At 43.5% G+C, this 13,973-nt stretch overlaps 1 protein-coding gene across 1 annotated transcript; it reads left to right on the top strand.

Annotated features, from left to right (window-relative positions):
- Positions 1 to 13,562, top strand: LOC147211404 (radixin). The gene is made up of 15 exons (XM_086126935.1): positions 1 to 198; positions 1,794 to 1,887; positions 5,673 to 5,756; positions 5,832 to 5,927; positions 6,050 to 6,172; positions 6,272 to 6,423; positions 9,185 to 9,268; positions 9,358 to 9,504; positions 9,632 to 9,728; positions 9,819 to 9,982; positions 10,212 to 10,342; positions 10,599 to 10,759; positions 11,504 to 11,596; positions 11,689 to 11,925; positions 12,015 to 13,562. Exons 2-15 carry the CDS (start codon positions 1,876 to 1,878, stop codon positions 12,177 to 12,179), a joined length of 1,746 nt encoding a protein of 581 aa, XP_085983061.1. The 5' UTR covers positions 1 to 198; positions 1,794 to 1,875; the 3' UTR covers positions 12,180 to 13,562.
- The last annotated feature ends 411 nt before the right edge of the window (positions 13,563 to 13,973 follow it).

The raw sequence follows: 13,973 nt of genomic DNA, 5'->3' as shown, positions 1-13,973 counted from the left end.
GACTCTCAAATCGCCTTATGGTTGTTTAGTCATCAACAGTTTTCTATGTCTGCGGGAATTTGCGTGTGTAAACGCAACAGCCACACACGAGGAAAGAAGCATCCCGGATTCTTTTCACCGATCGCAGTTTTCTTCGCAAAAAGACGCCAAGCTTTTCTCTCATTTCACAGACATACGACTCTTCTCCCACTCCCCCCGGTGAGTTGCTTCTCAACGACGAGCCGCTCAAGTTTGATGCCATAGCGGAAATCATGGTGCGCGGCGTTTTTTTCCTCAGCAGCGCGTTACCTGTATGAATTGGAGAAAATGTATTCGTGTATGGTTGTCTAGTTACAAAACTACGCTTGGGTAACTGACATGTTTTCTCTCCGCTCTAAACTTCACGTGCACGCGCGGGGCAGCCTTGGCTACCATTTGACTTGTCCCGTTATTTAGACTACACCCACTAGCTAGGAAATGTTTTGCCTTTTCACGGACACCCCGTGACTAATGTACAATATCTTTGATTGAACAAACTCACTTCAAGCTTACATTAAGATGTCATCTAGAAATGCTTTGGTTGTCAGTGTCACTCGTGCTGCTTTAATGATTTCGTAGCCTTGTAAGTTTTGAGCTGTTGGATTGTTTGCTCCAAGCGTTTAGATTTTTGGGATATTTCCTACAGTTTGTTTAAATCATGACTACGTTACTGTGGAACAGAACTCTGGGAGAAAACCAAATGTACTAATTGCTGACGAGCAACAAGTGGTCACTTCTAACGCAGAAGCCACATGTTGAGTCGCCACGCGGAAACATGCTCATATTCAGTTAACAGCTACAGTAAATGAATGCCATTTAATACTACGTGGACTCTATTATGACGTTTCCCGGTTTTTTTAACACCAACGGTTGCGCCTTGAAAGCAGGAACGCGTGATAATACAAGTTTGACCTTTTTTTTTGGTAGTTGAGTACAAATTGCATGAGCTAAAAGTGTGTGTGTGTGTGTGTGTGTGTGTGTGTGTGTGTGTGTGTGTGTGTGTGTGTGAGAGAGAATGCTCAGAAATTTTTTTTGGACTAGAAGGTTGATCCAGTACACCACACAAAATCATAGCAACACCCCAATACTGTACAACAGGGGTGTCAAATTCATTTTTGTTGCGGGCCACTTGGTGGTTGTTAGCATCTTCGCTTGAAGGGCCATCATGACAGTGAAACCAAATAAATGTTAAATCACCACATCACATTATGACTTGGAACTGATAAATTACTCGTTTTGAAATCAGTCAACAATTTATTTGTTGCTTGTTCAATTATTTTTCAAGGTTCTCACCGTTATCTCACCGTTATTTCTTACACATGGCAATTTGACATCTTGGTACAATTTTAGCAAGAATCATGGACGTTCACACAAATGATTTGCTTTTACGGGCCGCATAAAATGACGTGGCGGGCCAGATCTGGACCCCAGGCCTTGACTTGACACACCCGTGCTGTACAAAAATGCCACCATCGGGCATAATGCCACAGCGTTGTCTGTGATGCAATCATCTTTTGGAGACTCATATTGCGGCATGATTTGTCATCATACCTGTTCATGACCTCACGTTTAATAGCCGTATAGAAAAAAAGTGCAGCATTTTAAAACGGATACTGGTAAAATGATAGTTGAGCCAGATCAAAATGAAGCATATGTTTTGCTCTGGGAGTGCAACTCCAATGTTATCATGAATTCTAATGTGAATAGCATTTTGTGAATTTTTTTTTCAGTTCTCTGATTACTCAGCTTTAACCGTTTGTTTAACCCTTTCTCAGGTCCTGTAATAGAGGTGTTGTCATCCTCTGACAACGAACAGTACCTTCTCATCTTGTTGTTTAAAGAAGAGAGGAAGCAACAATGCCGAAACCGGTAAGAATGTGAAAGGATGTGCGCAAGTAAAATTCAACACCTTTCTTGTCATGTTACTACCTCCGCATATGAGGCTGGGGTCTGTTAGATTTGTTTGGATGTAACCAGTGTCCTGTGATTGGCTGACGACCAACCCAGGATGTACCTTATTTCTTGACCAAAGTCAGCTGGAATAAGCAGTGGCACACCTGCGATCGCAGTGAGGAATAAGTGGCATTGAAGATGTATTGATAGCTGGTAACCAGCATGACTAAATGTAAAGTCTTGGAGTATAAGCAGCAACAGAGTTAAATACTTATTACTGTTATTACTACAGTGAGGTGACTAGGAGCCACCATCTTTGGTGAGAATTTCAAAATAAAAAGTAATTTGCATTCAAACACCTCTGAAATCCCCCATAACAGTTAACAACACAACAATTGCTGGCTGAAGTACATGTACTATGTAACATCAAATGTTTATAAATTGAGGTAAAGTTCTCTCTCTCTCTCTTTCTCGCTCTCTCACACATATAACTCTCACACTGTCGGCATCAAAGTGTGCACAGTCATTTATGTTTATTACCGTATTTTCCGCACTGTAAGGTGCACCTAAAAGTATTCATTTTTCCCAAAAGCCGACAGTGCACCCCAATAATCCAATGCACCTTATATATGGTGTTAACGGTGTCTTTATGTTCCCCATTGAGTTGTTTCCCTGTTAGTGTTCCGATGCCATCTAATGGTGATTATTAGCAGGAACCAATTGTAACTGAAAAGGATTCTGCCCGACACTAATTGACGTGCATTCACCAACACACACTCAAACAGACAACTACTTTGTGAGCTCTGCGCTGCCATTATGAAACTGATAATACCAAAAGCATAGTTAGCTACTTTCAATTCAATTGTATTTATAGAGCACTTTTGAACAGCCATCGCTGCATACAAAGTGCTGTACATGGAGCAATTTAACATATACAATAAACAGTAAAAGAAATCGGTAACAAAGACGGTACAAAGCACCGAACAGTAAAACCAAGAACAAATCTAAGTCATGCTGAGTCGAATGCCAAAGAATACAAGTGAGTTTTGAGGAGGGATTTGAAGATGGGCAGCGAGGAGGCTTACCGAATGTTCAGTGGGAGGTCATTCCAGGGAGAGGGACCAGCAACAGAAAAGGCTCGATCCCCTCTGAGCCTCAGTGTAGTTCTTGGTACTTCCAATAATGTCTGGTCCGCAGACCCGAGGCGGCGGGCAGGTGTGTAGGGGCGGATGAGCTCAGAGAGGTAAGGTGGCGCGAGGTCATTTAGAGATTTGAAAACAAATAAGAGGATCTTGAAAATAACTCTAAAATGTATGGGGAGCCAGTGAAGGGATGCCAGAGGAGGAGTTATGTGCTCCCTCTTACGAGTACCAGTCAAGATAAGATAAGATAAGATATCCTTTATTTGTCCCACACTGGGGAAATTTACAGCCTCCAGCAGCAAGAATGTAGGCAGAAAGAAGAAAAAACAAACAAACGCCCATCGGGATCTCCGTTCACAGGATACGTAAAAAGAGTAAAGCAAATAAAGGAGATGAGCAGAAATGAAGCTGCCCCTCTCCCCCCCGTAGGTTTGGGGTACAAAACCACACAAAACAAAATGGGAAGAAGAAATAAATAAAGTAAAAGGACGAAAAGAAACTCAAACAGGGATATGCGGTGCTGGAGAGGCATCAAGAGGCGGGCAGCGGCATTCTGGACCAGCTGAAGGCGCTTCATGGAGGACTGGCTGACTCCAAAGTAAATGGAATTGCAGTAATCGAGCCGGGATGTGAAAAAGGCATGAATTACTGTCTCAAAGTGTTAATGAGAGAGGAGAGGTTTTACTTTGGCCAGCTGTCTAAGGTGAAAGAAGCTGGATTTAACAACGGCAGCAATTTGCCGGTCAAGTTTGAAATCACTGTCCAGTTTAAGGCCCAAGTTTGAGACTGTTGACGTAAGATAAGGAGACAGGGGGCCCCAAGTCTACAGGATGGGATGTACAAGGGCCACTGGGACCAAACATTAGCTACTGACTAAACGAGGAAGAAGGTGACAAGCAAGACTTCGAAGGATATTTAGCGCCTTGTTGATGTGAGCCCATGAGGCTTGTGTGCCTTTTTATCGAATCAATTATCCTCATAACTTGTCTTTCATGGATTATTCTGTAATACCATTTGCATTTATGTTTCCTGTCTGTGTTTGTGACCAGTTCTCATAGCTTTGTTACAGCTGCAGCGGTTGTGAAGGCTCGATGTAAATAAAGCTGTATTGTATTGTATTCCATCGAGTGGATGCATAGCGTAACCGCAGCCACTATTGTAGCTTCTATTCTATGCACCTTATAATGCAATGAGCCCTATATATAAAAACAGCTTTAAAACAGGCAATTCATTGAAGGTGCATTTTATAATCCGAAGCGCCTTATATAACTTCAGCCTGGTAGAGCACAATACAGTACAGTTGTCAGTGTAGTTGGCCTTTAATTGACAGTTGAACATCATTTCAGGATGTTGCATTGTCATCGGAAGACACGATGTTTGTGACGGCAATAAACGACCCCCAAAACACACTTTGGAAAACAAGTCACGTCATCCTTTAAGCCTTGACTCCCTGCTCAGAACGCCTTTAACCACCACACTTCTTTTCCATGATCTTTCAAGTCTCTTGGTGTTGCTGAGATCATCAGTGCCTTCTCTCTTATTAAGAAGGTACTAGTTTTTGCCCCACCTAATGACTTTGCGTTCTGATGGGTTTGTTTTGATTTTTCGGCCTAATGGTGGCTTGCTTCACTGATCGTGACATTTCTTTGGCCTTTATTGTGCGAGACGACCTCATCCGATTCCAAACGAATGAACCAAACTTGAAATGACTCTGGCTGGCCTTTTATCATCTTCTCAGTGATATAATGAGGCAATGACACATTGTGGAACAGCTGAGCAGCTATTTGTCTAATTACCTTTGGTCCCTTAAAAGCGAAAAGGCATATATAAAATGTTTTTAAAATGCTGTGTCCATTGTGTGTAGAGTATTTAATGTATTGTATGTACGTAATTGTCCAATTTATGTTGTGTAGTGTATGTGTACGTTCGTATGTAGCAGCACAGAGGGGCTGTCCATCGAGACAAGTTTCTCTGACGGGAACCAAATAAAAGTCACATTCAAATGCATATGTTATTACAAATAAGATAAGCCCCCCCGCCCCCAACACACTTTTTTTTAACCCACCCCATCCTCTCTCCCTATCCCAAGATCACCAATCAGCGGCACAGCGGCATGCTACTCGTGGGCATGTCACACAAATGCTGCTGAAAACACCTGTTGCGTTATTAACCGTCAGAGGCAACATGTGGTTCAGGGCCCAAGTATGTATGCAGGGGAGGAAGACGCCTTTGTCAGAGTGCAACAATTTCTTTTTTTTGCGCTGCCAGACAAGCTCATTAGCCAATGACATCCCTCTGCCTGACTCACCAGTGAGCCGCTATGAAAGGTGGGCGAGAGGCTATAACATGGAAAGCGGGAGACAGTTTCCTTATTTTATTAAACTGAGTTGATAATTGAAGGAAGTAGACTCGTACCTTGTCAGTAAATAAATAAATACATCTAGGAGTATTTTGTAACATAAAGTAGGTGTGCTGTCCACTCCACAAATAATTTCACACATCATTTCCCTGTATAAAATATGAAGCTCTCTGCCTTTTTAACCAGTCTGATCATAATTCTTGATGAACATTGAGTTGAGATGAGGCAGTTTAAAATGTCTGTGGAATGTGTCTTTTTAGATAAACGTTCGTGTGACCACCATGGATGCAGAGCTGGAGTTTGCCATTCAGCCAAACACGACTGGAAAACAGCTTTTTGATCAGGTTAAAAGAATCATTGGTGTTTTCCCCACAGATGATTGAAAGAGTTGGTTTGATGTCATTCTTTCGGTTGTGAAGGTGGTGAAAACGGTGGGGCTACGGGAGGTCTGGTTTTTTGGCCTCCAGTACGTGGACAGTAAGGGCTACATCACTTGGCTCAAATTAAATAAAAAGGTCAGTTCCTTGCTGCACAACCCGGAAATGCTCTTTTTCGTACGGTTTGTCAGAATCCTATTTTTTGTTTTGTTTTGTTTCCAACCCACGCTGCTCCTTATTCACATGCACATGTCGTTCAGGTGACTCAACAAGATGTAAAGAAAGAGAATCCCCTGCAGTTTAAGTTCCGAGCAAAGTTCTTTCCTGAGGACGTTTCAGAGGAGCTCATCCAGGAGATCACTCAAAGGCTCTTCTTCCTTCAGGTAAGTCTCAGCCTCGAGTCACTGTGCCTTTGCTCCGCTTGGTCCAATAACTATTACAGTGACGCTGTATTATATTCGGTGTCTTTCCTGTTGTATCAGGTGAAGGAAGCCATCCTGAACGATGAGAACTATTGTCCCCCGGAAACAGCAGTGTTACTCGCCTCATACGCTGTCCAGGCCAAATATGGAGACTACAGCAAGGATGTCCACAAGCCTGGATACCTCACCCACGACCGACTGCTGCCTCAGAGGTTCATTATAGCCACAGATGCCGAGTGTTCCGATTTGTGTGTATTTTGTGACGGGCATTTACCATGTGTTCCACTTTTACGGAAATCGAAAATGTTCCTCAGAGTACTGTGGCTTGCGACTGGCTGTCAACCAATCACAATGGTGTTTTGTATTGAGGTCACGGCAGTTTCTTCAGCGTTAAAAAAAAAAAAAACGGCTTCAAGCACATCTGGCAGTGTGGGCAGCTCGGGTCGGCAACCCGTGGCTCCAGAGCCGCATGCGGCTCTTTAGCGCCGCCCTAGCGGCTCCCTGGAGCTTTTTGAAAAATGTTTGAAAATGGAAAAAGATGGGGGAGGGAAATATATATATATTTTTTTAATACGGTTTCTGTAGGAGGACAAACATGACTTGTTTTGTGTTGAGAGGGAAGAAATTTCATCTGTGCTGTATGTTTCACATACAGTACATTTGACAATAAAGTTAAATCCAATCCAACATTCTTCACGTTTTCCAATGCTTTAAAAAAATGTGGAGAATAAATATTAAATGTCAACATTTCTGTCAACGAGAATTTGCGCCGTAGCCTGCGACACAGTTTCTATGAGCAGGACGGGATGCCAGGCAGGTGGCTGTCGTGAGAAAAAAAAAAACAGCATTTCATGTACAATTCACCAAGGGTACTGGCAAAGAATGGGAATGTGGATGGCTGAGTGAAGCATTTTAAACGCAACACGTGAGCTACGATAGTTAACACGCTGCAAAAGTGCCTCCTATGCCTCGATCATCTTAGCGGCGGTTATGGCTGTTGCTCATTATGGCATGTGTTTGTAAATGTGTGTGTATGCACACGTGCAATTACGGGTCAATCGCAGGAGGTTGGTTGATCGAAAAGTAGATCTTCTGTCAAAAAAGGGTGGGCACCCCTTCTCTACAGGATGCACTGCAGGGGAAAAAAACCATTTAATCGTGAAGGCTCATTGTGTATTTGTAACCACCTTAGTCATTTTGATAGTAGGCAAATACAGCATGTGTTGCCTTCAATATTTAATATTTTGCGGCTCTAAACATATTTGTTTTTTGGGGGTTTTTTTGGTCCAATATGGCTCTTTGAACTTTTTGGGTTGCCGACCCCTGCACTATGCTATTGTTAAATCTGGTCAGAAACACAGCAATCAGGTATCTGTTGCCACGGTCCACCTTTTACTTAAGTCTCACTAAAAGCGCGTCAGTAGGGCTGTCCACGAGGCAGTGGTGATTCGAGTTGGCATGTCAAAGCAATCTTACAAATTCAGACTGTAAGTGCACTTCATTTACCGTTTTGATCAAATTACATTTTTATTTGTTGGACGATGATTTGTCTTCATTTCAGAAAAGTCCAAGGAGTTTTTATTCAATTCCATTTGGAAGTCATTTGTGACTGACTATGAACAGCATGTCCCTCGAGAGAAAACAGACAGCCGGTGCAGCGGTGACAAGCCAAGTTGCGATGGCCCGCTCACATTGGAATTGCACTCGGAATATCAATTCTTCAAACAATATTTTGCAGAATTATTCAAATTTACTTGGCACTGACATTATAACAATGCACAGTGTCTATATATTGTTTTGTCATAAAGGCAGCGGTCCTTAAACTTTCGATCATTTTCATGTGAAGACATATTGACCGGCATGGCGACAAATAAAAAGAAATGACGAAAATGGTCGGCCAACATTACGCTACAACGAGCCGGCCTCCAGAGCACAGTGTGTTGTAAGATGCCACATAGCGGCCTCGCTCCAAAGAATCAAGCATTTCTCTTTCCTTGTTGCTATTTCATTATTTTGAAGAGAGACTTGTCTTGCAATAGCCTACTGTCTCATTTTCCTTGGAATACTTCAACAAACCGTCCGTATTCCAACAAGTGTTATGACAGTAACGACTCAGTGCTGTAATGTGTCACCCTGTTTTGGGACGAATTGTCCTAAAATCTGCATTTTAATGACAAATGTAGTTCTTGTTAGTACTGTATACCGCTGTTGTCCGCACAATGCTGCACATAATAATCGGGCGATGAAGCTTCACTGTGTGTTGCTGCCCTTGTTCCAAAGCTAGTGACATGGGGCCATTTTCTTACTGACTGAAAAATCTTTACTGGTCTGGCCTGGCCAGCATCCGTAGGTGGTGGCCTGACACAATGGCATACTGCCACAGGGCCACCGTAGATGTCGAACTCTGCAGAATTAATCCGTTATCGAATACGTCAGCCAAGATGAGGTTAAAAATATATTCACACTTACAGTGTCTTATGCACAATAAACGTTCTCAAATTTGTGATTTTTATTTTTTCTCCTTCAATCATTTTCGCTTTGCTAAAGGTCCATACAACCCATTCAGAAATACTACCACGGTAAAATTTTTCACTCAACCTGATAATCATTTTAATGTGTCATTCTGTAAATAAAATTGTAACTACATTATTGTATTTTCGAATAGAAATAGAGTGCCAAGACATCATATTGAATAAATCAAAACTGACATGAAAATAAAAGAATCTGTCAATAATATGTCGCTCAAAACTATTCTAAGAAAAAGAATATCATAAAAAGACGAAGAAAATATTTGCGTTGTTCGGAGTCTTTTTGATGGCATATGTTTGTTTTGGCTCAGACGCAGCTGACAAAATATCCCGCATGTTCCTGAGGCGATGATACAGATTGGCTTCGCTGAATAATTCCCAATAAAAGGCACAGCTTGTTGGTCCACAATTTTTTGTTGTTGTTGTTTTGTGTGTATGCATGCAGAGTGCTGGAGCAGCACAAGCTGACCAAGGAGCAGTGGGAGGACAGGATCCAGACTTGGCATGAGGAACACACAGGAATGCTCAGGTCTGTGAAGGCTGCTTTGGACATGCCGTGTCATGTACAAGAACCACATCCTGGGTGTGTAGTGTATGATGGTGCTTTCTTCTCACCAGAGAGGACTCTATGATGGAGTACTTGAAAATAGCCCAGGACCTGGAGATGTATGGAGTCAACTACTTTGAAATCAAAAACAAGAAGGCCACGCAGCTCTGGCTGGGCGTAGATGCGCTCGGCCTTAACATTTATGAGCACGAAGACAAGTACGTGACAAATCCTTATTGCGTCACCGTTACGATCGTGGAAAAAAAATGTTTTGAAACTTAGGCGAGGCTTAATGAATCAGGCAGTGGACAGCAATCTGCCGTCCTTAATGTGTTGCTCTTGCAGGTTAACACCAAAGATTGGCTTCCCCTGGAGCGAGATTCGAAACATCTCCTTTAACGACAAGAAGTTTGTCATCAAACCCATTGACAAGAAAGCACCTGTGAGTGTCAAAGCGGGTGAGCACAATTTCAGCCTGCAAAACACGGGAAGCGGGTCTCGTCAATGTGCCGCTCTTCACCGTCATCCGCAGGACTTTGTGTTTTACGCACCCCGACTGCGCATCAACAAGCGCATCTTGGCGCTGTGTATGGGTAACCATGAGTTGTACATGAGGAGGAGGAAGCCAGACACCATCGAGGTGCAGCAGATGAAGGCTCAGGCTCGGGAGGAGAAGCATCACAAGCAGATGGAGAGGTACTTCACTGTTCCCCTTGAAAAGGGTCACGTACAGCGCACTTGCTCTCGGGTCGAGTAGCCCTTGTTCACAAGCTGTTCTCCACTTGAGGGACGTGCCTTTCCCACACGGACGTCGGTGATGTGATGTACAGTAGAGGAGCAAGGCTCCAGAGAAGTGACAACAAAAGCAACACGGGTGCTTGATTTGTGCGCATGCATTCATCCACTCCACGCCGAAATGTGTCAGGGCCCAGCTGGAGAGCGAGAAGAAGAAGCGAGAGGCTGCAGAGAAGGAGAAGGAAAGGATCGAGCGCGAGAAAGATGAACTCATGGAGAGGTTGAGACAGATTGAAGAGCAGACCACAAGAGCCCAAAAAGGTACCACATTCGCTTTGCAATCCCAAATTTCCTAGAACCGGGACGCTGTGTGGAATGTAAGTAAAAACACAAAATCTTACAAAGCCACAATGTACTCGTTCATACGGCCAGAGAGATTATGAAATATGAAAAGTGACACTTTTTAGAATTGGTTAGAACTTTATGGCAGTGATCTATCAAAGACGGACGATTGGGTGAGTGATGAAATCGGGACGCTTTGCAAAGTCGAAATCCTGTCATGTTTGTATGTCGTCAGAGCTTGAGGAGCAGACACGCCGGGCCATGGCGCTGGAGCAAGAGCGAAGAAAGGCGCGAGAGGAAGCTGAGAGGTTGGACAAGGAGCGACAAGCAGCGGAGGAGGCCAAAGGCGAGCTGGCCAAACAGGCTGCAGACCAGCAGAAGAACCAGGAGCAACTGGTGTGTGTCTTGGTGATTGGGAAACAAAAATGTTTTAAAAAACTCAAATTGAAACTTTTCCATTCATCAAAAAAAATACTTAAAAATAAATGAAAAGAAACTGAAACTATGTCTTCGATTAATAAAACTGTAATTATAGCAAAAAAGGACAATTTTGCTATTCCGTCAATTATCACACTTGAGCTTTCGAAATTCATTTTTGACGAATTTTGCTATTGCTGCTTGTCCATACAAACAATACTTGGTGACTTTTTTTTTTTTAAATCTTTCACTCTACAAATATTCAAGTCAAGTATAACTTTATTGTCAAATGTGCTACAGCACAGATGAAATTTCTTCCCTCTCAACGTAAAACAAGAGGAGCCGCTGCGGGTGCCCGCGCCGCCATTAACATAAAATGACAAAATAATACAAGACAACACTTTAGACAGAGACAATCGTGCAATCTTCACCACTTTCCTGCATACACTTTGTTGTCTGAAGCAGTTATCGATGAAAGAGGAGTGAATCAAAGTGTCCTTTTCACCAGTGGATCAAAGACGTCATGCTGCGATGTGCACACGTCTGCTACAAGCTAAGCTTGAAAGCAACTATATGTTAAAAAAACTAAAACTTATACTGAAACAAATCCAAATGAAATTAAAACCAAGTGTTGCAGAAAAAAAATCAAACGCATAACTCTGCTCTAAAAACTTAGTGAACCTGATCAACACCATGAAAGCGTTGTCTGTTATTTGGTCTCAGGCTGCAGAGTTGGCCGAGTTCACAGCCAAGATCGCGCTGCTGGAAGACGCCAAGAAGAAGAAAGAGGACGAGGCCACCGAATGGCAACACAAGGTGCGGCTCGCCTCACCTCACTTTAGTCCGCACGCATGTTGACGCCGACCGCTCGCTCTGTGCCCTTACGCGCTCCGCTTCTCCTTCCACAGGCGCTGTCGGCCCAGGAGGACCTAGAGAAGACCAAAGAAGAACTGAAGACGGCCATAACCACGGTGCCAACGCCCGTGAGCGGCCACGCAGAGAGCGAGCACGACGAGCAGGATGAGAACCACGCCGAGGCCAGCGCCGAGCTGTCCAACGAGGGCGTCTGCCAGCTGGATCTGCGCAGCGAAGAGGCTCGCATCACCGAAGCCCAGAAGAACGAGCGGGTCAAGAAACAGCTCCAGGTGCGTTCTCCTCACCTTTTGTTTCTCTTCATCCCAAATGAGTTGAAGAATTTCATCCGATGCGTACCGCTCCTCTCGTGCGCCGTCAGACTTTAAGTTCCGAGTTGGCCGAAGCCAGGGACGAAACCAAGAAGACTGCGAATGACGTCCTGCACGCTGAAAACGTGAAGGCGGGCCGCGACAAGTACAAAACGCTGCGTCAGATCCGGCAGGGCAACACCAAGCAGCGCATCGATGAATTTGAGTCCATGTGAAAAGAAGACTCGATGCTCTCCAAAATGGCCGCATGCTTTCTCATGGACAACTGATTGCAGCCACCCTTCACCGTCCCCTCGAGTCCCCCTTCACCAAACGTGGACCTTCAATCTTGTCAGTCTGCCAAAGTTGTTCTCTTTGTGGGAGGCCTGCCGCGTTTGGGAAAAGACATTGTCACACCAAAGACGAACACACGGGGTTCTTTTCAGACCGATCCCTCGAATGCTACACATCTTTGATCGCATGTCTTCAATTCAGTATGCTAGTTCTGTTGTGTGCTCCGCTTATGTTTTGATTTATCGCTAAGGCCTTGTTTTTAGTCCACCGTCCCACACTTCCGAGGCGAAACACCACAAGGTCGTATCGTCAGTTCGTGTTTAATTTAAGATGGTTGTCCCATATTTTAGTTGTTTCATTTCAAACTGGATTTCGAGAGTAGAGCAGATTTTCAGATTGTGTTGGGGGAAAAGACACCCAGTATGTCCATTTGAGCGGCTGATGGATGAATGTAGCAAAGGTGTCAAAGGGAAACTGTTACACAGCTCCAGGTTGAAAGTGTTTGCAGCATAAGCTAGTTGGTCGTCGCATCTCAAGTGTTTAGTGTGCAGCTCCTAAAGGAATCCCAAGTGGTGGTCTCGGCAAGTGAAAATGTAGAACGTGAGGCCCGGAAGAAAACCGTCTCCGAACCCTGCCCAAAAATCTGGAGGTGAACCTCCAACTCTGCTTGAGACAAGCCTCAAGATGTGCCGTAATATGCAAAATTTACAGAGGGGGGATATTAGTATTTGGAGCTGGCGTATTGCTATGTGGGTACCTCTTACAATGGGAAGTGTTACAACAGATCACTTTCTGGATGATTTCAGTCAACATTCAACATCCTTTGTGCAGAGTCAAAGTGCTGTGGACATGTTTGAAATTGACATGAAGATGACCTTTTTTGTTTTAATTAACAGTACGACAGTGCGGTACTGTATTTTTTGCAAACACATACAGTACGTTGGTTATGCTCTGCTTGGCGGCTGGTGCAGGTTGAGTTTTCTTTTTTTTTTTTTTTAATAGTTGAGGTGTTTTTAAAGCACTTGGCCTGCCCTTTGTGTTTAAAGTGTTTGCTATAGCAGGAAAAAAAAATAATAATAATAGGATGTGCTTCTGAGTTGACCTGCCAGTCATTTCCACGGACGAGGGTGGCACTTTTCAAGTTGATTTGAGCTACTTCATGTTTTTGGCCCGCCCACCTAAGCCAGCTTTTTTATGATGTTCGGGCACCAGCTGTCAGTGTGCCGTTATTTTTGTTACTCATCTCAGAGTCAGTATGTTAGGATTGTTTGATATATGGTTTGAAAAACTTGGCGTCAGATCACTAATAAAATGTTTTAAATTTGTGCCCTTTCACTTGGAATATGTCTTCTATTTTGAGCAACAAAGCAGCAAATCACTAGGCGTAACCACAACAAAGGGAACCAAAACACAAAGTAGAGTATTAATCATGAATACAGTAAACACCTGACCCGTGTTGTGCAGATGAGAAGTGAGCAGGCAAATACGGAGTTCGGTCTTTTATTGTGAAAAGCAAACTATGCTGTGTTCATGAATCTGTGCCGCAAGCCACTGGGTCGAGCTGTAGCTACACTCAACAAATTATTACTATGACCCGTTAATTTTTGCTCCCGTTTTTCATGAGTTGGAGTCGAAGCGATAAGGCTTTTTTTGTCACTCACAAAAGGCCTAATTCTCATTGGATTTTATTGACCAAAATAATCCAGCCACTTTACAAGTATATCATATCAAGAAGA

The sequence above is a fragment of the Hippocampus guttulatus genome, chromosome 1 (assembly GCF_054856545.1).
Source record: "Hippocampus guttulatus isolate MCC_2025c chromosome 1, RoL_Hgut_1.0, whole genome shotgun sequence".
In the NCBI taxonomy this organism is placed as follows: Eukaryota; Metazoa; Chordata; class Actinopteri; order Syngnathiformes; family Syngnathidae; genus Hippocampus; species Hippocampus guttulatus.
The sequence above is the reverse complement of the archived record's forward strand: the minus strand, read 5'-3'. Positions and strand labels throughout refer to the sequence as shown.